General features: G+C 35.7%; 1 protein-coding gene across 1 annotated transcript in view; it reads left to right on the top strand.

Annotated features, from left to right (window-relative positions):
- Positions 1-7,160: 7,160 nt before the first annotated feature.
- LOC142528454 (uncharacterized) overlaps positions 7,161-26,844 on the top strand; it is a 46,523-nt gene continuing 26,839 nt past the window's right edge. Inside the window, exons 1-6 of the mRNA XM_075633507.1 lie at positions 7,161-7,686; positions 7,943-8,368; positions 8,519-8,913; positions 9,204-9,367; positions 9,689-9,839; positions 10,404-10,604. Coding sequence (XP_075489622.1) covers positions 7,161-7,686; positions 7,943-8,368; positions 8,519-8,913; positions 9,204-9,367; positions 9,689-9,839; positions 10,404-10,604 — 1,863 coding nt within the window. The remainder of the gene's footprint in view (positions 7,687-7,942; positions 8,369-8,518; positions 8,914-9,203; positions 9,368-9,688; positions 9,840-10,403; positions 10,605-26,844) is intronic.

Here is a 26,844-nt window from a genome sequence, read left to right as displayed (position 1 = left end):
ATCTACTTGGGTCCAACCTTATTAGTCCCTTAGGAACCCACATTTGTACAATTTTTGGTGATTTTGTACTTCGGGTATCCATAGAGGTGTGTGCAACAGAGGGTCTATTATTTCTATGTATCTCAGAATGTTGTTATTCCCTTCTGTTCCTGTTGTCTAGCCTGTATCTCTTCTGAACAGGTCTAGAATTATAGTACTGGTAGTTTTTAACCTTCATAGGGGTTTGTCTTCCTGAGTTGAATCCTCTACTGGATCCAGAACTTGGTCAACTCTTCCCTTAGGTTCAATATAACAAAGACCATAATTCTTTCTTCTGTTCATCTGATTTACATTTCTTTCAACTTGAACAGTCGGTACTTCCGGTTCATATGCCACACTGGATTTAACAAATCGAATGTATTTTGTTTTGCTGATATCCAGTTCTGGCTGAGTACTGATATCAGAAGTGCTTTCATTATTGCTGAATCCGAGACCACTTCTATCTCCGGATTGCTTCTGCAATTCTTGCATCTTTTCCAATGAAATGGAAGACTTATTCCAAGCATTTACCAGAACAGACAACTTTTGATTTTCAGATTTCATTTTCTGGTAATCTGCTTTTACTTTCTCATTCTCGGTTTTCAACTTACTCATCTCCACTTTCAAATCATCGCAGCTATTCTCTTGCAAGCAAGTGAACTTACTGACTTGATTTCTTAAGCTTAGATTTTCAATCTTAACTTCCTCGAATGATTGAGAAAGTCTTGAGTACTCACTTACTATGTCATGTAATGCCTTAATTAAATCAGTTCGTGTAAATTCGTCAGAGTCGAAGTCGAATACCTCTTCAGATGTTGAGTTTGATTCAACATCTGCCATAAGACATTTAATCTCTTCTGCATCACTTTCACTAGAATGACTTTCTGAATCAGATGACTCAGAACTGGAATCCACCCATTTAGATTTGCTTTCTTCAGCAATCATTGCTTTGCGGTCTTTTTTGAACTTTTTGTCATTCCTTTTGTACTCTTTCTTCTTCTGGTCATCTTTCTTGAGCTTTGGACAGTCAGCAATAAAGTGACCAATCTTTCCACAATTGAAGCATGCCATATCACCAGATGGTGAATCTTTCTTGAAGTTACGATTAGAGTTTTGGTAGGCTCGGTGATTCTTTCTCATGAATCTAGAGAACTTTTACACAAATAAGGACATAGCTTCATTGCTGATTTTTTCAGCAGTCTTTTCAGAAATACTTTCAGTAAGGGTAACAGGTACTGCTTGTGGAATGACAGCAGCAGCAGCAGCAGCAGTAGAAGTAATAGCAGTAGTAGCAGCAAGGGCCTTGGTTGGCAAATTTGTTGAGGACTCTTCTCCACCTCTTACTTCTAGTTCGAACTCGTAGGCTTTTAAGTCGGCAAACAAGTCATGTAATTCCAACTTGTTTAGATCTTTAGAGACTCTCATAGCCATTGTTTTTACGTCCCATTCTCTGGGTAATGCTCTCATTACTTTGAGCGCTATTTCTCGATTGCCGTGCTCTTTGCCCAGAGCTGCTAGCTCATTGACTAGGCTACTAAAACGTTCATCAAACTCATTTAGAGTTTCACCAGCCTTCATCTTTAAATTTTCAAACTTCTGCATTGCTACAGACAGTTTATTTTCTTTTGTTTGCTCATTTCTTTCACATATCTGAATGAGCTTTTCCCAGATCTCTTTAGCAGTAGAACACATCTTGATTTTGCTGAATGTGTTCTTATCAAGAGTTTTGTAAAGAATGTCCTTAGCGACATTATCAAGATTGGCTTTCTTCTTATCTTCGCCAGTCCATTCGTTTCGTGGTTTTTCAACGATTTGAGGTGCAAGAATAACCTGCTCCGATACCAATGGTTGGGGATTGAGGAAGAGTTTAGAGGAGGGAGGGGGGGTGAATGAACTCTTCTCCAATTTCTTCTTTTCTTTCTTGGATAAAGAAGGTGCTAAAATCCTGTTAGAGATAGTAGCTTATCTTGTCGTGAATACTTCCAACAGATTACAATATTAAATGCGGAAACAATCTGATGGAGTGAATGGAAATAGTAATATCAGTAGACAGTAGTTGTTTATGGAAGTTCGAAGATAAAGTCTTCTACGTCTCCCCTTCTTCTGTTTCCAGAAGGTATCACTAAAAGACTTTGGATTTTACAGTACAACTCTTGTACACACCCACTTCAGCAGGGCTTACTCTTTGCCTACTGAAACTCTTAGTTACTCAACACAGTGAAAATACGATACAACAAAGTTCTGAAAAGACTCTTTTCAGATTACAAACTCTTCTTGATAAAATATGAGTGCAGTGAATAATTGTGAGGAGTGTAAGAAACAGTAGCACAGAATGATCTCAATAGATCAGATATCTGCTATGAAGCGTGTGCTACTTTTCTTTATGTTGAACTCGAAGATATTAAGGATTCTCGTTTCGTAAAATACAGATTGATTTTGAGAGCAGTTTCGCACTATCTTCTATATGGGTTTATTCCATATATATAGGTGACCGAGTTCAACGTCTTTAATCAGAAAGCTGTCTTCTGACTTCTGATATAATCAGCTTTATTACCGAAATAGGTTCCTGCAGAAAAGCTATAAAACAATCAGTCCTGTTTTATACTAAAATCGGCAAAGTGAATTAAATGTCTTCGTACAGTGATTAATGCTGCAATTAATACTTGTACTAGAAAAAGGTAACGGTAACATTTAAAGCTGATAACGTTAAGATGTCGAGTCTAATAAGGTCCCTTCTTCTGCTTCTGATTCTATATCCGTTTAGGTACTTCTTCTGCTTTTCTCCGCTACTGATTCTGCTTTTTAGTTATCTGCTGTTTTAACGAGTGATCTACTGGTTTTGATTTTCATCGCCACAATAAATTTAGATCTAACATATATAGTTTCATGAACTCGTTTTTTCACAATATAACACTATAATAATGCATTCGAATGGAACAATTTGATTTGCAGTGAGGGACTTTAAAAAAAAGATATTTAAAATTAGCAGTAAGTATGTTATAGTTTTTTACGGTATTGAAATTAATAAAATTAAACTTAATCATCGTAGATAAAAATTAAAATAGAAATTTTAAAAATAGAAATAATATAAAAACATTTTTATTTATATGTTTATTATATTTAGACATTTTATATTATTATCGTTTTTTTTTATATAATTCAAACTAATCAATTATTATATTAATATTGAAAGCCAAAACAAAATATTTATAGATATACTTAATGAATATGAATTAGTAGGTTGTTGATCAATTCAGTTTGTTTTTCGATTTTGAAAATATAATATCCAAGATCCGAACCGTTTTCCGAACAGTTTTCCTTCGATTATGTTTTCTAACAAACGGTTCGGTTATTTCAGTTCAGTTTATTCGATTTTGATAATTATTTAAATTATTCATTAAAATATAATTTTAAAAATAATATATTATTTTTTATTTAATTTATTTGTAAAACTTTTTGCTAGAAAGTCTAAATGAAATAAATTAATAACAATAAACTAAACATTAACAAAAAAATTTCTTGATTCACTAAATATCATGATATAAAATATATAATTTAAATAAAATATAAAGAAATTATTAATTAAATTAAATTTCAGTTTTTTCGATCGGTACGATTTTGACAAATAAAAATAAAAAACGAATCACATAAATTTTGATTTTAAAATTTTTATCCGAATTTAAAATTTGATTTTCGGTTGAGTTCGATTTTCGGTTTCTTGGGTTTGGAATTATGAGTTTTTCGGTTTTATCCGGAGTTTAAACAATCTTATGAATTACGGAACATGTTTTTAAACAAATTTTAAGAGATTTACAAATTTAAAAATTTGAGTGGAGCGAATTGAGTGAAGACTTGAATTTTATCCTTTTCATTATTCTTTAAAAATATAGGCTTAAGTTGTCCAATATTAAAAAAATAATGACGACACACATGTATATATATATATATAGTAATGTGATTGTGATTCTCAATTTTTTTTTGGTTTTACGTCCAGAAATGCTCCAACACCTCTATGAGTCGAGTATATGCTTCTCATCCATTTTCTAATAAATTGGCAAAAAATGTTATTTCTTGTCAGATTCCAAAGACTATTACGATAACGCTCATCTTAGAATAATTTTCATAAATGATAAGTTCAATATGCATGCATGTTGGAATTGAAGGATAGTGTGTTGGTGCCTTTGAAGGCATTTCAAATACAATATTCTCCAATGAGCTGCAATAGCTCGTGTTCTAAGAATGTTAACACCAATGAATTAAATCGAGTTTGGTTAAAAACCAAGCGGAAGAAACTCGATGTAATCCTTCGTGAAGAAGACTGTTAAATTAGAAAACGTTTTAACTCATGTAAACTGAATAATTGAAAAGCAGAGGATTAGTTGTCACAATATCAGTTCAGTTATGGCAAGAACTGAACTGACGGATGCTCTAACTGATCAAGTCAGTTTGAAAACAATATTTAATCAGTTATATACAAGATATGTTTATGGATGTTCGTTGACTTCAACTGCTCCTACGTCACCCCTTCTACCACCTCGAATATGATTCACTAGAAGACTTTGATTTATACAACTACTTATACAAACCCAGCCAGCTTAGGACTTATCCAATGCCTAACTGAACTCCTAGTCTAGACTGAAGGCAGCACCTGTGAGGACCGAATATTTTGTCTAGACTGAAGGCAGCACCTGCGAGGACCGAATATTTTTCTTCTTAATCAACCTTGTAATTAAATATTTTCAAGGAAATTATTAGGATATTGGATTCTTGGGATAAATGAGCATTATATTGTAAATCCTTGTAAATCCTTGTTGTCAAGAGAATTATACATGCACTTGTACAAGCATAATTTCGAAAATGCTACTATGATTATGCCTAATAATTGGGATGGATAGATACATGGTAGATTGAAAACAAATCAGCAAACTTGTGCACACAAATCCATACACCTAGCCACCATATTTTCGAATTAATGAAGGGTAATGAGATCAAGAAATAAATCTCTTAAATTAGGTAGCTGAATTTTCGAGAATGACAAGGATATTTGCAGTCAAATATTGTGAGACATGAGGAAATTTTGGCATGATTTAGCCACCATATTTAGCTCCATCCTCCTTTCCTATAAATAGTGCATCAACCCTAGCCATTCTCACACCACAATTTCGAGATCCCCTGGTTGCAACTTTCAAAATTCCAGCAGCCTCCCCTAGCCGAAATCTTGCACCAAAAATTGTCCCAAAGTTAGCCTAAAAGTCGAGTCGAAGTGCTGCCCGATCGAGGTGCAATAAGCAATCTAATCCAAAGTCGGGCACCTACGTTTCTAGCATTCAAATATACTGTAAGTGGGCTGTTTTAAATGTTTAAATTTTAAATTTTGCATGCGTTCATTTTTTTTTCAAAAATACGATCGAGCACCATCGTTCTGTTCATACATTTTTTCGAAACTTTGGTACATTTATGTGTTGGACACTGTGAAGATTCCCTGAAAATGAGTGGAATTCCAATATATGACCCTTCACGGTGGGATAGAACCGTCTTATGGCCTCGCTCCTTTAGAGGATTAAAACTTAGGGACTGATATCAGTAAACCAGAGAAGGTGAAAAAATCGCAGTGCTATTATGTTATGAATATGATGTTACGTTACGAAAAGCATGATGTATTTATGTGTTGTTTCTGAAAATGGAGTAAATATTTTTTGGCGTTGTGCTCGATACGCCCCCACTTGCTGATTATTCCCAAATACTCATCCCCTTTACTCTCCCCTCCCAGATAAATCCGAAGAACACGTTGAGAAGAGGAGTCGGACCAGGTTTTGGGGCTGGTGAAATTCGAGACTTCGATATTTAGATTAAATTGAACTTCTATTCAGTTTTACATTTCCGCATTAGACTATGTCGTTTTTGGGTTTTTGAGAGTTGTAAAAACAATTGTTATCTCATTTGAATTATGATATATAAACTGGTTTCGGTTTATACTGTGCTATGAGGCTGGTTGTTTTCGATTGTATGATTGTTAAACGACGTCGGTGTCAACCCTGAGTTTCGGGGCATGACATTTAAGTGGTGATCCACGATCTGACCCAGCAGGTTGAAACTCTGAAGAATCAGGTTAAACAGAAGAAGTCTGAACGGGAGCACTACCAACAGCATGCCAGTGATCTGTTGGACGCGGCGGATGTAGAGGTATAGGAGCTGAAGGCGCAGGTGACACAGCTCACGGGAGAGAACGCCCAGCTCACACAGATGATAGAGCTACTTCATGAGGACGAGCCAGAGGAGGAACCAGAAGAGGAAGAGCCTATAAAGATAGATGAGCCTATAGCAGCCGTTGGGGATGGAGAGATAGAGGACTAGAGTGTCTTAGGAATTTATTTTCCCATTGTTGCTATATTATTTCAGTCAGTACGATTTGTTTTCATTCAGTTGTTCCTCTATATTCAAAAATTAATAAAGTTATGTTTATTTATTAATTTCAGTTGTCCCAGCATAAATTATTCATTCAAACCTATCGTTATGAACAATACATTCTCAAAAACGTTTCAATTGTATGAAATAGTCGGTAGACCTCTGAGACAAAACCGCAACCCCCGCTAGGCTAACGACAACCATGCCAACGAAGAAGACAATGGACCTCCACCTGGGTTCAGTCTTAACCAGGAAGACTTGATGGCTATAGCCACGATCGTGGCGAAAACACTGCAAGGGTTAGTGAACCCGAACGCCAATCAGCCACCCCCACCTCTACCTCAGCACGGAATCAAGTTCCACTATGAATCACTTCGCAAGAACAGGTGTCCAACCTTCAGTGGAGCTTATGACCCTGAAGTTAGCCAGGGCTAGCTGAAAAGTGTGGAGACTCAGCTATGACTATTGGAAATTCCCGAGGCACTGAAAGTGGACGTGATAGTGCCTTTCCTGGAGGATAAAGCAGGCAAGTGGTGGGAGACAATCTTGCCAGCCATGACAGCTGCAGGAACAATCACGTGGCAGCATTTTCAAGAAGCTTTTCTGAAACAGTATTATCCAGCCGAGGTCAGACTGCAGAAACTGAGTGAGTTTGAAAATTTCATTCAAGCTCCGAATATGTCAGTTGTGGAATACACCTCCCAGTTCAATGCCTTGGTTCTTATGCTCCGACAATCATGGCATATGAAGCTTTGAAATTGCATCGCTTCAAAAAGGGATTGAACAGTAGAATCCAGTTGGCTTTGGTAGTCTATCAGCCTATGAATTTTTCAGACCTGATGGGCGCAGCTATCCGAGCTGAAACTGATATCCAACGCTGGAAGAAGGAATTTAAGAACAAAAGGCCTATGAGTAGTCAATCCCCACATAACGGCCATACATTCAAGAGGCCTAACCAGTCCGATGGACCATCTAAAGGGCTTTCGCCTGCCACAAACTACCAAGCTATTAAGCCTTGCCCAACCTGCCACTTACGACACCTTGGAGAGTGTTGTAGAGCAAGCGGTGTCTGCTTTGAATGCGGGAAACCAGGACACCGTATGGCAAAATGTCTAGACTCCACCAACAGAACAACTGGACCGGGTAAAGGAGACGGGTCAAACTCAGGGGTGAATGCCAATAAGCCACGGGAGAACAAACCGAATGCCAGGGTGTTTGCCATGATGCAAGAGGAGGCAGACGACGCGAACGATGTCGTGTCAGGTACCATATTTATTCAGCAAGTGCCTGCTTATGTGTTATTTGACTGTGGTGCTACACATTCTTTTATGTCTAAGAGATTTGCTAAGAAGTTAGGATGTAAGCCCGAGAAACTAAATGAGCCCTTTCGTATAGCCACACCTACAAGTAGGGCCATTGAAACTCACAAAGTTACAAAGATTGTAAACCAGTATCAGTAATCAGACTTTTAGCGTCGACTTGATACAGTTGATCATGGTCGATTTCGACATTATCTTAGGGATGGATTGGTTAGCAAGAAACAGTGAGATAGTAGATTGTAAGGAAAAGAGACTCAAACTCCGAACCCCAGATCAGGAAGAAGTCTTGTTTCACGGTAAATACAAGGAACGAAAATCGCTGCTTTCCGCATCTCAAGCTTGGAGAGCCATGAAATCCGGAGAAGACATCTACCTAGCAATGGTCAGTAAAATAAAAGAAGAAGTCGATCTAAAACTGGAGGACATCCCGATAGTGAGAGAGTTCCCAGATGTTTTTCCAGAAGAACTCTCGGGGACGGTCCCGAACCGCGAAGTGGAGTTCGAGATCAATCTGGTTCCCGGTGCTGCACCAATCTCTAAAACACCTTACACAATGGAACCAGCCGAACTCATGGAGCTAAAAGAACAACTCCAAGAATTGCTAGATAAAAGGCAAATTCGACCGAGTGTGTCCCCATGGGGAGCTCCAATACTCTTCGTGAAGAAGAAAGACTGGAGTATGAGACTGTGCATAGATTATAGAGAACTGAACAAGATCATAATCAAGAACAGGTACCCACTACATCGGATAAACGATCTGTTTGATCAACTTAAAGGAGCCGCCGTCTTTTCTAAACTTGATCTGAGGACAGGTTACCACCAGTTCAAGGTCAGGGCTGAAAATATCCCCAAAACAGCCTTTCGAACCAGATATGGACATTATGAATTCACAGTGATGCCTTTTGGTCTGACAAATGCACCTGCAGCATTCATGGACCTGATGAACAGAGTATTCAAGCCATTCCTGGATCAGTTCATAGTGGTATTTATCGACGATATCCTTGTCTATTCTCCTGACGAGACGAGCCACCTTCACCTTGCTCTGCAAATCTTAAGAGAGAATAAGCTCTATGATAAGTTTATCAAGTGCGAATTCTGGCTAAGGAGTGTGTCCTTTCTAGGACACGTGATCTCGAGAGCAGGAGTGTCAGTGGATCCAAAGAAAGTAGAGGCAATTACAGAGTGGCCGGAACCTAAGAACGCCACCGACATCAGAAGCTTTCTTGGATTGGCAGGTTACTACCGGAAGTTTGTCGAAGGGTTCTCCTCGATAGCCGTGCCACTGACAAAACTCACACAGAAGAATTGTAAATTCATCTGGAGTGAGGATTGTGAGAAGAGTTTCCAGACATTGAAATAGAAACTCGAATCCACGCCAGTGTTGATCCTGCCTGCAGAGAATAAAGATTTCACTATTTACAGTGACGCCTCTAAGGTAGGTTTAGATGCGTACTCATGCAGGAAGGAAGAGTTATCGCCTACGGATCAAGGCAGTTGAAACCGCACGAGCAGAACTACCTTACTCATGATATGGAGCTGGCAGCAGTTGTCTTCGCGTTAAAGATTTGGAGGCACTACCTCTATGGTGCTAAATGTGAAATCGTCACAGACCATCAGAGCCTCAAGTACTTGTTCACCCAAAAGGAGCTGAATATGAGGCAAAGACGATGGATCAAACTTCTGAAAGACTATGACTTGACCATAAGCTACCATCCGGGTAAAACAAACAAAGTGGCTGATGCGCTAAGTCGGAAGGGCCCAGGCAAAGTGAATCTAGCTTCCCTCTTGGCCCAACCATGTCTGCAGGAGACCGTCAAGTTAAACCAAGATCAAGACCTGGTACTGACCAAACTTAAGGAGCACGTCAGAGAAGGAAAGTCTCAGGATTATTAGATTGATGGCAAGGTAATTTTATGGATGAAAGGAAGACTGTGTGTGCCCGACAGTGATAACCTTCGCCAAGAGATAATGGCAGAGGCACACAAGTCAAAATTCTCAGTCCATCCAGGCAGTACGAAAATGTACAGAGACCTCAAGAATAATTTCTGGTGGAATGTCATGAAAAGAGATGTAGCTGAATTTGTCTCCAAATGTCAGGTATGCTAGAAGGTCAAAGCAGAACACCAGCGACCTGGAGGATTAATGCAACCTCTGGAAATCCCCGAGTGGAAATGGGAGCATATTTTCATGGACTTTGTGATAGAATTGCCAAAGTCTAGGTAAAGCCATGACGGTATATGGGTGATCGTGGACATATTCACAAAGACTGCACACTTCCTACCCGTCCGCATGAATTATAATCTCGACAAGTTGGCTTCACTATACATGGACAACATTGTGAGGTTGCATGGAGTGCCAGTGAGCATCTTATTTGATAAAGATCCAAGGTTCGTCTCGCGCTTTTGGAAAAGCTTTCAAGAGGCCATAGTAACGAAAGTGACCCTAAGTACGGCCTATCATCGTCAAATCGATGGGAAAACTTAGAGAACCATACAAACCTTAGAAGATATGTTGCGAGCATGCGTCCTTGAATTTAGTAGCAACTGGAGCACTCATCTACCCTTAATTGAGTTTTTTTACAACAACAACTATCACAACAGCATTGGAATGGCACCATACGAAGCTCTTTGTGGGAGGAAATGTCGAACACCAATTTATTAGAATGAAGTGGGAGAGAAAGCTGTGGTGGGACTCGAGCTTGTACAGATGACCGTGGATAAAGTTAAAATCATTCGGGAGAAGCTCAAGGCAGCTCAAGACCGACAGAAGAGCTGGGCATATCTTAAAAGAAGGCCTGTAGAGTTCAATGTGGGCAAGAAGGCTTATGCGAAAGTCTCACCTATGAGAGGAGTCGTTCGATCAGTAAAGCCGGGAAACTGAACCCCAATATGTTGGACCCTTTGAAATATTGAGAAAGTGGGTACGCTAGCATGCAGACTGGCATTGCCACCAAGCATGTCAAGAATCCAACGTATTCCATGTATCCCAACTAAGCAGACACATTCCGGACCCAAGTCACGTGTTGGAAGTAAAACCACTCTTGGCCGAAGGAAACTTGGGAGAAGAACTGAAATACGAAGAAGTCCTCATCAGAATTGTGGACATCAAGGAACAAGTTCTTAGACGACGTGCCATTCCTTATGTCAAAGTGCAGTGGTCCAACCACACAGAGAGAGAAGCGACTTGGGAAGTGGACGAGAAAATGCGAAAGGATTATCCCTACCTATTTGGAGACCAAGCCAACTCAAGTTTCGAGGACGAAACTTCTCATAAGGAGGGAGGGATGTGAGGACCAAATATTTTTCTTCTTAATCAACCTTGTAATTAAATATTTTCAAGGAAATTATTAGGATATTGGATTCTTGGGATAAATGAGCATTATATTGTAAATCCTTGTATTGGAAATATTTTATGGGAAATCCTTATTGTCAAGAGAATTATACATGCACTTGTACAAGCATAATTTCGAAAATGCTACTATGATTATGCCTAATAATTGGGATGGATAGATACAAGGTAGATTGGAAACAAATCAGCAAACTTGTGCACACAAATCCTTACACCTAGCCACCATATTTCGAATTAATGAAGGGAAATGGGATCAAGAAATAAATCTCTTAACTTAGGTAGCTGAATTTTCGAGAATGGCAAGGATATTTGGAGTCAAATATTGTCATATTTGAGGCAATTTTGGCATGATTTAGCCACCATATTTAGCTTCATCCTCCTCCCCTATAAATAGTGCATCAACCCTAGCCATTATCACACCACAATTTCGAGAACCCCTAGATGCAACTTTCAAAATTCCAGTAGCCTCCCCTAGCCGAAATCTTGCACCAAAAATCGTCCCAAAGCTAGCCTAAAAGTCGAGCCGAAGTGCTGCCCGATCGAGGTGCAAGAAGCAATCTAATCCAAAGTCGTGCACCTACGTTTTTAGTATTCAAATACACTGTAAGTGTGCTGTTTTAAATGTTTAAATTTTCAAATTTTGCATGTGTTCGTTTTTTTTCAAAAATACGGTTGAGCACCATTGTTCTGTCCATATGTTTTTTTTCGAAACTTTGGTACATTTACGTGTTGACACTGTGAGGATTCCCTGAAAATGGGTGGAATTCCAACATATGACCCTTTCAAGGTGGAATAGAACCGTCTTATGACCTTGCCCCCTTAGAGGATTAAAACTTAGGGACTGATATCAGTAAACCATAGAAGGTGAAAAAATCGCATTGCTGTTATGTTATGAATATGATGTTATGTTACGAAAAGCATGATGTATTTATGTGTTGTTTTCGAAAATGGAGTAAATATTTTTTGGTGTTGTGCTCGATACGCCCCCACTTGCTGAGTGTTCTCAAATACTCATCCCCCTTACTCTCCCCTCCCAGATAAATCCGAAGAATAGGTTGAGGAAGAGGAGTCGGACCAGTTTTGGGGCTGGTGAAATTCGAGACTTCGAGATTTAGATTAAATTGAACTTTTATTCAATTTTACGTTTCCGCATTAGATTATGTCGTTTTTGGGTTTTTGAGAGTTGTAAAAACAATTGTTATCTCATTTGAATTATGATATATAAACTGGTTTCGGTTTATAATGTGCTACGAGGCTGGTTGTTTTCGATTGTATGATTGTTAAACAACGCCGGTGTTAACCCTGAGTTTCGGGGCGTGACAGGACCTTTCAGCCAACACTTCTTTAACGTCTATGTGAGAAAGACTACATACAAAAGTTTAACGTCTTTGTGCAAAATGGTATTTGGGTGGTGGTGAGTATGTATGTGGGTGAGAACTGAACAATGATTTTCTCACACACTGAGGGAAATAAGCTCCTTAAACTAAGCTGATAACACGTTGAAGTGTCCCTCTGGGCTGATTTGATTCTTGAAAGCTGATAAGCATTTAGCGTGCCCTCTCTTCTCTTTTGTTTTTATCACTTCTCGAGTCTTCACTGATCTTCTATTTATATAGGCGGGAAACTGATCGTACCGTGAGACTCAATAATTGTATCCGTTGCATTTTGAATTCGTTCATTGGACTTTGTGTCTCGACTTTTTACTGCCCTTCTGAAACGTTTGTCTTTAATGCTCTGATGCAACGTTCGTTATTGTCCTTTGACTGGACAATTGCTTTGTACCTTTGTGTATAGATGGAAACCACTGAATAAGTTTGTCTTCATCTACAACTGAAAGATTCTTAACTGATGCTCCGAACTAATCAGCTGAACTGATCTTCAGTTGGGCTAGTGAAATCAGTTGACTCGTCAGTTGAACTGATTTCACTCTCGTTAAGTTGAACTTATCAGCTGGGCTTCTTCATCAGTTGAACACTCCTTTGTCTGGCCAGGCTTTTGAGGTTCTCCTGGTGAACCACCTATCAACTGGACGATCAGCTGAACTGCTCATTTGACGTATGAGTTCACCTGATTTGGTTTGTGCGATCAGTTGGGTCTTCAGTTTGCGATGTAAATACAAAATAACAAGTTTTTTTAACATCAAAATTAAGATTGAGAACTTGAAAAAATTTCCAACAATCTCCTCTTTTTTTATGATAAAAAACCTGAGCAGTTAAGAACAATATATTCAGTTCAAGGTTAGTTCATTTAAACATCGTTAAAAGCTCCCCTCAAGAACTGAATTAAAGACATTTTTGAAAAATAATTTAAGGATTGAGGGTAAAAGAAAAACTTCCCTCAAAGACTGAATTGAAAACCTCTTTGAAAAAAATAAAGAGAGCATCTTCAGTTGAAGAAAGCTTCTCCTTAACAATTGAATTTTCAAAACTCATTGAGAAACAATTTTTCAGTTTGAGAGTACAAGAAAAAATCCCCCTCAAAAACTGAATAAAAGCTCGTATTTGAAAAGTAATTATTTAATTATTCATTCAGAGGTTATAATCATTCAACCAACGTAGACAATAAATCTGAAAATATCCATTCAGTCTCAATGAAACACCGCTGAATAAGCATTATGTTTATTTAATCAAATAAATTTCCTTGTATTTTACATTTGAGTACATACATCAGTTGAAAGGAAAAATTGCTACTACAATAGCATATTTTAAACAACATCAGATATCATTCGGTTTATGTGTGACATAACTGGATATATCAACATCTGGTTGCCTTGACTGCTTGAAATGCTGCATCGGTCGTGAGTTCAACTTGCTAGAGAACGAGCTAATTTGCCTTGAACTTGATCTCTGTGCTTACCCAACTGGTCGAGCAAACTCAAACTAGGCTCAAACGGAATACAACTGGTGATTGAATCAACCAACATCCCAGCATGGATGAGTTTCTTCTGAAGAACAGCTGACCTGGTAGGCTTGCAACTGAAATCTTTTTCATCGAACAATTTAGCTGTGCATCTTGACAGATGAAGCTCAGGACCCTGCAGTATGATTAAAGCCCCAAAGCTAGGAGTCGAGAGAAGTGGTGACAACGTTAGTTGCAGAAACAATCCTCTCAAACCTTCGCAATGAGTGATAATAAATATTTTCAAATAGTTTTGAAAATTGTATGAAATACTTTTAAATAGCTTTTAACACTATTTTGAAGTAACATATTTTAAAACACAGTTTTATTCAAATGATCTTCTTAGAACAGCTAGCTCTGATAATAATTGAAGGATCGTGTGCTGGTGCCTTTTAAGGTATTTCAAACACAATATTCTCCAATGAGCTGCCATAGCTCGTGTTCTAAGAATGTTAACACCGATAAATTAAATCGAGTTTGGTTAAAAACCAAACGGAAGAAACTCGATGTAATCCTTCGTGAAGAAGACTGTTAAATTAGAAAACGTTTTAACTCATGTAAACTGAATAACTGAAAAGCAGAGGATCAGTTGTCACATATATCAGTTCAGTTATGACAAGAACTGAACTGACGGATGCTCTAAATGATCAAGTCAGTTTGAAACAACAGTTAATCAGTTAAAACACACGATATGTTTATGGATGTTCGTTGACTTCAATTGCTCCCACGTCACCCCTTCTACCACCTCGGGTAGGATTCATTGGAAGAGTTTGATTTATACAACTACTTGTACCAACCCACCCATATTAGGACTTATCGAATTCCTAACTGAACTCCTAGTATAGACTGAAGGCAGCACCTTTCAGCCAACACTTCTTTAACGTCTATGTGAGAAAGACTACATACAAAAGTTTAACGTCTTTGTGCAAAACTGTATTTGGGTGGTGGTGAGTATGTACGTGTGTGAGAACTGAACAAGGATTTTCTCACACACTGAGGGAAATAAGCTTCTTAAACTAAGCTGATAACACGTTGAAGTGTCCCTCTGGGCTGATTTGATTCTTGAAAGCTGATAAGTATTTAGCGTGCCCTCTCTTCTCTTTTGTTTTTTATCACTTCTCGAGTCTTCACTGATCTTCTATTTATATAGGCGGGAAACTGATCGTACTGTGAGACTCAATAATTGTATCCATTGCATTTTGAATTCGTTCATTGGACTTTGTGTGTCGACTTTTTACTGCCCTTCTGAAACATTTGTCTTTAATGCTCTGATGCAACGTTCGTTATTGTCCTTTGACTGGACAATTGCTTTGTACCTTTGTGTATAGATGGAAACCACTGAATAAGTTTGTCTTCATCTACAACTGAAAGATTCTTAACTGATGCTCCGTACTAGTCAGCTGAACTGATCTTCAGTTGGGCTGGTGAAATCAGTTGACTCGTCAGTTGAACTGATTTCACTCTCGTTTAGTTGAACTTATCAGCTGGGCTTCTTCATCAGTTGAACACTCCTTCGGCTGGCCAGGCTTTTGATGTTCTCCTGCTGAACCACATATCAAATGGAAGATCAGCTGAACTGCTCATTTGACGTATCAGTTCATCTGATTTGGTTTGTTATATCAGTTGGGTCTTCAGTTTGTGATGTAAACAACTCGTAACTGATCCTAGCTTCTGCACACTAAGGTAAATAATTAGTAACACAAAAAACAAGTTTTGTTAACATCAAAATTAAGGTTGCGAACTTGAAAAGTTCCAGCAAGAATATTATAGATTTCAGAGTTTGACAAATTAATCATTAAAGGAACTGAAGAATCTAACTGATCGAACAGACGCAACTGAATGCTTCGTTTTGAGTTGAACTGGAAAACCTTATCAATTGAAGTTTTCGTAACTGATAGGACATCAGTTACAACTGATAATACCCAGCTGAACTGATCGGCTGATCAGTTGACTTCTAATCAGTCTGAATACCTCGTACTACTTTCATATAAATATACTACACGACGATTCAAATGATATTTGTCATTAAATGGTCATTAAATGCATTCAATATGACCGTTAAGATCAAAGACTATATATAGCTGATCGAATCAGTTGACGAACGTTGGTGACTGAAAATAAGCGAGCACACAAAGCAATCAATCTACAACCTTAATCAATTGCGATACATTTCACAAACATATTCTCAAGTTTATAGATCACATATTTAAGCTCTACAATCATTGTATGTATCCATAGCATTCAGGTTACAAATTAGAGTATCTTTCAGTTTTTATAACTGTTTATGAGTTGTTAGACTAAGAGTTTCAGTTCGACAGTGTGTAAGACCAACTGAAATGGATTATTACAATTTGCTGTAATATATCAAAGTTTTTTAATGAAATCCTATCCTCGTGATAGAAGGGGTGACGTAAGAGCATTTGAATTCTCCGAACATCCAGAAAAATTCTCCGTGTCTATTTTAGTTATCGTTATAGTTTATACTAAGTATTCAATCTTATTCCACACTACTTTCAGTTGACTGATATATTTCGACAAATAAGACTAGGATCAGTTCCTTAAAGAACTATTCACATTTCAAGAAAGAACTTAAAAAGCAAAAGTGTTTATTCAACCCCTTCCCCTTCTAAACACCTTAGCCACCCTAACCGATCCTAACAATGTATCCACTAGAATGTGTCTCAAGAGTAAATATTTCTTACTCTACCCATTTTTAATTAAATCAATTTTATTTTCTCTGTTTTTGGAAATACATCCCGAAGTTCTGCATTTTTTGTCACAAGTTCATCTAGCACACTTATGAATTTTTTTTAATCTTTTAGCCCTCTATTTTTTTGCATATGTGATTTTTATTAATCTATGCATATAAATGAGTAAGATATTTAGAACTTCTCCTCCTAAACGAACATTGATCTCAATTATAAGACGAATATCATTCGACAATTCTTTTTTCATAAGCATTCTCAATCTTTCACACCTATCTTTATAAATTTTTCTCAAAACATGTTTAAAAACATAAGGAAAATATTTACAAATTTTTGTGAGAATTTCATCCATTTTGAAAAAAAAAAAAGAAGAAGTGATTTTTTATTTTTGTATGAAATATTTTGGATCTAACTTAACCGACGATAACAGTCAAAGAATACTATTATCCGCCACTTAAATAGAAAATGAAATTAAAATTTAAAAAATTGCATAAAGAAAATAAAATACATCATAATAAAAATAAGCATCGAAAATTGGATAAATCTTCATAAAAGATTTCATTGTCTTAAAATGGTTTAAGCCTTTATCAATTTACTTTAAATAACATCATCATTTTTAGAATTTTCAATGCTCAAAACTCCATAAGGATACACAAGTTTTATAACATATATTCATGTCCACTTCAATTGTAATTTTTCAGGAAATATGTGAATTCTAGAATTATAAAAGTAAAACATTTTGGCCAACCTCAAATGATTTTCTAAGAATTTTTTGTCATGAAAGTATTTAATTTTTTCTTTAAAAATCTTCGAATTCTCATACACATCATTTATGAGTTCATTCAGTTGCAATTTGCCCCATTTTTTGACATCATCGATGTTTGAATTCAAAGTTTCAATTGCTCAATAAGGTTTATACTCCAATTTCACAGACAAATGACAGTGTTTTTCATAAATCAACTTGTAAAAAACATGCCTAATGATGTTTTAAAAGTTGTTTGATATGTCAAAATAGCATAATCAAATTTCAAAGACAAAACTTTTTATTTGAATTAAAAGTTTTTTCAAAAATTTGTTTAATCTCCCAGTCGGCTAATTCAACTTATCCATTTGTTTGAGGATGATAAGGGTTAGTAACTTTATGAGTAATACCATATTTTTCATTAATAAATCAAATAGTTTATTAACAAAGTGAGTTTCTCTAACACTTATTATGGCTCGAAGAATTCCAAATCTACAAAAAATATTTTATTTCAAAAAATTGATGACTATTTTATAATCATTTGTTCGATTGAAATTGTCTCTATTAATTTTGAAACATAATCAGCTGCAACTATAATATACAAGTATCCAAAAGAAGGTGAAAATTGTCTCATAAAATCAATTCTCCACAAGTAAAATTTAAATTTCAATTATAGGATCCAAATGCATCATATTTGTTTTTGAAATCGCACCCAATTTTTGGTAGTTTTCACATATTTTGCAGATGTCACTTGTATCTTTGAATAAATTAGGCCAACAAAGTCCACATTTCAATATTTTTGCATCTGTTTTTAATTGAAGAAAAATGTCTCATACATGCTTCCATGTGAAAAAAATTTAATGTCATTATTTACCTCATTTTCAGATATGAAACGCCAAAAAATTTGATATGAAAAATACCTGAACATTACGATCATCCCAATAATTTTTTATTTTTACCTCATTCAAATTTTTTTCTTGAGAATTCTATTTCAGTGTCCTTTTTCTTATCACAAGAAAATCAACTATATTAGCAAAAAAAAAAAAAAAAATAGCAACATAACATAATTGTTCATCAAGAAATTATATTAATTAGTGTGATTCATGTCATTAGCCTTAATAAAATTTCAGCTACCACATTCTCGTTTTTCTAATTTTTTATAGCAATGTAAAATTTTTGGAGCAATAAAATCCATCGGATTAATCATGGCTTCACATCCTATTTGGTCAATAAATATATAACATCAGAGCGATCAGTTAATACAGTAGTCGTTGATCCAATCAAGTAAGAACAAAATTTATCTAATGCAAATATTACATTTGGTTGTTCTTTTTAGATTTTGGAGTAATTCACTTGTGTATTATTTAAATTTTACTTGCATGATATATAACATGAAGCTTACTGTTTCTTCTTTAACCCAACACTACATCGATTATACAATCACTTGTGTCACACATGATTTCAAATAGTAAAGATCTGTATTGACCCGAATCCTTATTTTTAATGAAATACTAATTAAAAGATGATTAAAGAGTTGATAATTAGGAATTATTAAGGAATTGATAATTCGAGATCAACTTGTTAGAATCCACCGAATTTAAAATGAACAACTCAATCTACTTCAGATTATATTACCCCGAGAAATCCAACTAGACGAATGAGATTCTAACACGTGGTAGATAAGATTGATTTTGAATATTCTAAACTAGTCCGGATGTAGTCTATAAATGGAAGCTGATTTCATTTGTTTTCTACACCGCCTCTTTCAGCCACTCTCTCTCGAGTTCTAGCCATATAACTTAGGTTTTCTAGCCAATTTCTAGGACAGTTTGGTGTCGGGAGGCTTTAGAGCTAGTGTCGACTCAAGGAGAGGTCGGCGAACTAGGACGCAGATCGAGACGTAATCAGCAAGCGGGCTGACGACAGACACATGTATAATCCTAAAGCCTTAAAGTGATTTAATGATCATTAGGAAGAACTTTGAAGCATGTTTGGTGATTCAAGATTTGGCTTGATAGTTATTTCATTATGTTAATATTGTCTAGGTTCAGACGATTAAGCTTTTTGTCAGATTGTTTTAGTTAGGTACATGATGTACTGACTGAGATATCAAAGTATAGTATACACACTTATATGCTGTATATTTATCTGTTGCACGATACACGTTCTACCGCTTTGGCATATTATGCATGAGATATCATGTTGAGCATGATATTATTTGAGATATACTACATTTGTTGGAGCCACTCAACCCTGTTCTGTATTGTGGACAGTTGGGCATCAACAGCTATTGTGTCTGAGGGGGCGATCAGGCTCTGATGACTCTGGACATTGTAGTTCCACGTCTTGATGATGAGTGTGGGAGCCAAAACATGCTTAGGGTAGATCAAAGACTACACACTCAGGCGTCTCTAGACTGAGCATGAGATTCTTGACTTGATCCTTGATATCCGAGCATATAACATTTCACATGCATCATATCAGTTTGTATGCTCGTACATTCTCGTTTTAAGATATTGTCGCTCACGTCCTTATTTTCATCTTGGTAACCTCATTCCACGAGGCAGGTCTTAGGTTGGAAGGTGGCCAGGGCAGTGGCTAGAGTAGTTGGGTTTTCGGCGGTGATCAAGTGGAGGTTTAATTTAGTTTCTTATATGCTCGTTCATAATTATATCTTCGATATGATTGTATTAACATTTAAGACTGAGACTATTCTTTTGTTTTCGTTTGGGTTGTAAGATGATTAATTTATTTGGTTTTCGCTGTTTAATTATTGTTATCAACTTTATATTTTATATGCTTATTAGTCTGTTTAGTAGTGGCCCGGGTAAGGGCGCTACAAAATCAGTCAAGGGGTTGCATGATGTTCAATGTCCAATGATTTTATCAAAAGCATTTTGACATTCTTGAGTCCACTTAAATGTTGTTTATTTTGTTAAGAGCTTAAAATGAGTTCAAAGATTAAACTAAATTTTTTATAAACCTGCAATAAAATCTAGCATGTCTCAAATATGAGTGAATTTCCCTAATAATCTTTGATGAAGGTAGATTAGCGATGACATCAATTTTTGCTTTGTTATTTCAATTTCATCCGATGACACAATATGTCCCAAAATAATCCTAAAAATGACAATATAATGACATTTTTTCATTACATTTTTTTTTAATTTTTTCCAATGGAAAAAAGACAATTATCAAATGATTTCCAAACACGGTCAAATAATCAATGAAAATCTTCGATTAATTTTCAACCATGTTGTTAAAAATGTTTAGCATAAGAAATGTTGTTGGAATATTGTTTAGCATATATATGTGTGTGAAAAATAAATTAATGGAAATTAATAGCTAGTAAAATAACTAAAATATATTATTTCTACTAACTTAAACAATTTTTAATTAAAGTTAGAAATTATGTGCCAGTGTGTACATTAATGTCGATATTTCGTCTCTCAAAATATATTAAACAAACATGGTTAGCGAATAAATGATGTGGGAGCGGAGCAAGAGGACAAAAAACTAATGGTGGTCTTCATCGGCAGAATGCTGCAATTATTAATGCTTCCAATTATTATTTCAATGCGCGAACCAAAATATTCTCAAATCGTCATTTTCTTTTTGGTGGTGGAGCGGACTCACAAACAGCAAGTGAACATTGTCGTGGGACCTTTTCATACTTTGTTACATTATTTTATCTTACAATTGTTGGAATTAAAAATCGGTTTCATTATGTTATCCGTCAATCATACCAACCTTTGTGTCCACCAATGAAGTGACATACATCTGTTAGATATATAATTTTTATATACTTCATCACTTTTAATATATGAGTATCAACTCATTGATAGACACAGATGAGTAACCTCATTGAAGTGACTGAGGCAATGCAATTGTGTACCTGTCCTCTTAAATTTCATCTTTATATACTAATTAAATTAGAGGAATCATATGTTATATATTAATTCGTTTCAATAAGGCCAGATAATGGAAATAATTAAACAATAAATAATTGAATTTATTTTTGGAAACATGACTTAATAACATTAGAAAATCCTTCTTGGGGGAGCGCAATCTCAAGATATATATATATATATATATATATATATATATATATATATATATTAGTTTAATATTGGTCTAATTAATATTTTTAATTGAGAATGCATACATATATAATATTTTTAATTTATTATTTAATTCAAAAGAAATGAAATGTATCGGAGGACATTATTTCATGATTGAGTAACATGCATATGTAATCATGATACAAAATTATATTCAAATCACGAACTTTCTCAATTAACGATTATTAATCCATCTTCGAAAATATAAAACTCGAGTAAGACTAAAATAACATTTGAACTTGTCGTCGATCGAGTGGAATTCTAGTTATAACCATTCAGTCCAATAGCTCATTAAAACCACTCAAATATATAATCAATCATATTTTAACAACGCAAGAGCCAAAAGAATTCGAATACGATTCAAATATTTTGTTTTAACAAGCTCGGTAGGCTAAACAAATTTAGTTAATAATTGATAAAACTGAACGATTGTACACGAAAGAGTCGAAAAAGTGGTTTGACCATCTCCATCGACAATGAATCACATTCATTCCAGTTATATATATATATATATATATATATATACATACACACACATGTATGTACATATGATGACCAGGCTGGCCAATGAAATTTCGAAATGTGACAGCTGAAACTCTCGACACTAATGGAGTGGAGGATCGCCACTTTTTCACAAGTGCTTTTTCTAATTTTTCTTCCCTTGAATTTCGGCCATTCTTTTTTGATGTAATGAATTAGAGCTATAATTAATCGTGGACCCTTGGAATACTTTACGCACGATTGGTTCATTCAAAATACAAACATCTTCATTAAATGTGATTTTGTGGGGTATTAAACGTGTATACTATTTTCCCTAACCTTCTGTTTAACAAAAACTATTACACATTGACTTCACACAATAAGGATGACAATGGGATGGGGCGGGGGCGGGTTTGCCATCCACATCCCCATTCCTGTCCCCGAATTCCATCCCCACCCCCATACCCGCTCCCATCCCCAATTTTTCGGTTTCGGGGAATCCCCAAACCCGAAACTTCGGGGATCAGCTTCTCATCCCCGCCCCATCTCCGTTTCAAAAATATTAATACGGTTAAACGATGACGGATTCAGAAATTTTTTCAAACTAAAGCTTATTATTATCTATTATTAGTGATAATATTAATATTAATATTAATATCAATATTAATAATAATAATATTATTAATATTTTAAAAAATTAATAATATTATTATATTATTAATATTAATAATACTATTATTTTATTATTGATATTATTTTCGGGGCGGGTTCGAGGATAAGGATAGTAATCCCATACCCTGCCCCGAACTACATCGGGAATTTGAAAAAATCCTCGAACCCGAACCCAAACCCGAAAAAATCGGAGATCCCATCCCCGTTTCGGGTTTTTCCTGCTAGGCTCCAAACCTGTGGGAAAAATTATCATCCCTACTTCACAAGTGTTTCAATCTCCATCATTCGTTAAATGGACAGCATATTAATCACCACTAAAACATCGCAACATTTAATGGAATCACTTTACATTTAGCTTGAATTTTTTCATTCTTCCACTTAACGACAAATATATTAAGAATTGAGTTAACGAACTTTTCAAATTTACAACTCCAATTGCATTCCTCATTAATTTTTAACCATATCAACAAATTTTATGTCATCTAATAATATTAAAACAAACAGTAATCGAAACATAAAAAATGAGGATACCTTGCTAAAGTTGTGATTATAACTCAAACAAAAATGATTTCAAGCTAGTAAGTGGTATGAACGGGTATCCCGATCAAAGATAGTCAATAAAAGATAAAGGATGTTCCAGAAAAGTTGCAGCTGCGAGAAATAACCAAAAAATTAGTCGCCCGATTACCAAAATTTGAGGTTTAAAGCTGCTTTATTTAATCGGTCTAACCACTTTCTGCACACTCAAGTGATTCCGAGTAAAAAGGAGCATGTTGTTGTAAGATGTCCAACCTTGGTACAATACAACTCTAAGCACATCTCGAATGAATTCAAGAACATATTCGAATAAATTCTTACCCTCGGTTTTCGGGCAACTTTAATTCTTGAAGCATGAATTGACTCCGCCATGGAAGAAACCGAAACCCCAAAACCCCATTTTGATGTCATACGCTTCCGCTGGATACGATATACTATTCAATAAACTGCGTGTACATAAAATGAAAATATGAAAGCACCAACAATCTTTCAACGACTCCTGATACATGAAATTCCCAGTAAATAGCCCATACAAGACATAATGTAAAAAACAAATAGCCGAAAAATAAATCCCCAGATATGTTTTAATAAGAAAATAGGAAATTTCACGTGTTTTGTGTAAAATCTATATAAAAAAAAAATGATGAACTGATGTTTTCTTTTTGTTGCTAACATACCTTATATTTACTCAAGACTTCTCATGGCCAAGCAGAAATGGTGCACCATGTTTGAGTAACTGCAGAAACCTTCCCCCTCCAAAATATTTCACAACAACAATTAATTTCTAATGCGATAATCGAATCGAAAATTGAATTAAATTGGATTGGCGTATAATGATTAAATTGTTGGAGCATCATTTTCTCATACCTAAGGTACAACAGAAGTTTAAAATTTTTAATTTTGACGTTTCAAACATTCCTTAAACTTCGTATGATTTAAAACATTCAAATGATGTTTATATTTGTTTATCTTTGCAAATTTAATGCTGGACATTAAACCAGTTAGGATTATTAGATTGAGTTTTTCTTGTAAATCCTTGCGAATAGATCTACCTCATTTGATCGCCTAATCAAGTTCACGATCAGATACTTTGTTTATCGTATAGACCGCACTAGAAATCTTACACGAATTTGCATCGAGTTTAGATCGACTGAATTCCAGAAATCTTGAGACGATGTGGCCGTAGAAATGGACAAAATTTTCTTTGTGAAAATTGGGATGGCAAAATTTTTGCGGGAAGAGAGGAGAAAAAAATTTGGTGGACAAAATTTTGTCAGCCAGAATCTGTGTAAAACTTGTGTTATTTCATATGACCCTCAATGAAATGTTTATAAGCTTTGATTCCTGATAACATCAGGAATCCCGCTTATATTAGGATTCATAGTCCTAATTCTATTAGGATTCCTATTTTCATTAGTCAATTAAAATTCTCATGTTGTGTGTGTATAGATATATATAATATATATTTATATATAATACATCAATACATACATATACACATATGTACATTGTTGGAATTTTTCAAGTTCGCAATCTTAATTTTGATGTTAACAAAACTTGTTATTTTGTGTTACTAATGTTTTACCTTAGTGTGCAGAAGTTAGGATCAGTTATGAGATGTCTGAATCGCAAACTGAAGACCCAACTGATCGCACAAACCGAATCAGACAAACTGATATGTCAAATGAGCTGTTCAGCTAATTGTCCAGCTGATAGGTGGTTCAGCAGGAGAACCTCAGAAGCCTAGCCAGTCTAAAGAGTGTTTAACTGATGAAGAGCTCAGCTGACCAGTTCAACTGAACAAGAGTGAAATCAGTTCAACTGACGAGTTAACTGATTTCGCTAGCCCAACTGAAGATCAGTTCAGCTGACTAGTTTGAAGCATCAGTTAGAATCTTTCAGTTGTAGATCAAGACAAACTCATTCAGTGGATTCCAGCTATACACAAATGTACAAAGCAATTGTCCAGTCAAAGGACAATAATGAACGTTGCATCAGAGCATTAAAGACAAACGTTTCAGAAGGACACTCGAAAAGTAGAGACACAGAGTCCAATAAATGAATTAAAGATGCAACATATACAATAATTGAGTCTCACTATACGATCAGATTCTCGCCTATATAAAAAGGAGATCAGTGGATACGAAAAGAAGAGTGAACCATACAACCCTAGAGAGAGTGTGGTAAAAAAAAAGGCACGCTTATTTTCCTATCAGCTTAAAAAGAAGCAACAACCCAAGTTGAGGGAACTCTCCAAAGTTATATTTCTTAGATTAGAAGCTCACTTCCCTCAGTGTGTGAGAACACCTTTCTGGTGTATTCACTGTTCATTTCTCACGCACAACACCACAACTCAAATACAGTCTTGTACAAAGACGTTAAACTTGTGTATGTAGTATTTCTCACATAGAAGTTAAAGAAGATTTGGCTGGAAGGTGCTGTCTTCAGTCTAGACTAGGAGTTCAGTTAGGCAGTGGGTAAGTCCTAAGCTGGGTGGGTTTGTACAAGTAGTTTTATAAATCAAAGTCTTCTAGTGGATCCTACCCGAGGTGGTAGAAGGGGTGACGTAGGAGCAATTGAAGTCTCCGAACATCCATAAATATATCTTATGTATGTAACTGATTAACTGTTGTTTTCAAATTGACTTGATCAGTTAGAGCATCCGTCAATTCAGTTCTTGTCATAACTGAACTGATATATGCGACAACTGATCCCTTACTTTTCAGTTATTCAGTTTACATAAGTTAAAATGTTTTCTAATTTAACAGTCTTCTTCACGAATGATTACTTCGAGTTTCTTCCGCTAGATTTTTAACCAAACTCGATTTAATTAATCAGTATTAACATTCTTAGAACACGAGTTTTTGCATCTCATTGGAGAATATGCTATTGTAGTAGCAATTTTCCTTTCAACTGTTGTATGTACTCAAATGTAAAAATACAAGGAAATTTATTTGATTAAATAAACATCATGTTTATCCAGCTGTGTTTCGTTGTGACTGAATGAATATTTCCAGATTTATTGTCTATGTTGCTTGAATGATTATAACCTCTGAATGAATGCTTAGATAATTACTTCTCAAATACGAGATTTTATTCAGTTTTTGAGGGGGAGTTTTTCTTGTACTCTCAAACTGAAAAATCGATTTTAAATCAGTTTTAAAATTCAGTTGTTAAGGAGGAGCTTTCTTTTCTTCAACTGAAGGTGTTCTCTTAACTCTGTTTTTCAAATAGGTTTTCAATTCATTCTTTGAGGGGGAGTTTTTATTTTACCCTCAATCCTTAAATTGTTTTTCAAAACCGTCTTTAATTCAATTCTTGAGGGAGAGCTTTTAACGATGTTTAAATGGACTAACTCTTGAACTGAATATATTGTTCTTAACTGCTCAAGTTTTGTAATCATCAAAAAGGGAGAAATTGTTGGAAATTTTCAAGTTCGAAATCTTAATTTTGATGTGAACAAAATTTGTTATTTTGTATGATTAATGTTTTACCTTAGTGTGCAGAAGCTAGGATCAGTTACGAGGTGTCTGAATCGCAAACTGAAGACCCAACTGATCGCACAAACTGAATCAGACAAACCGATATGTCATATGAGC

The sequence above is a fragment of the Primulina tabacum genome, chromosome 16 (genome assembly GCF_025594145.1).
Source record: "Primulina tabacum isolate GXHZ01 chromosome 16, ASM2559414v2, whole genome shotgun sequence".
Taxonomy (NCBI): domain Eukaryota; kingdom Viridiplantae; phylum Streptophyta; class Magnoliopsida; order Lamiales; family Gesneriaceae; genus Primulina; species Primulina tabacum.
This window is presented reverse-complemented; position numbering and strand designations above follow the sequence as displayed.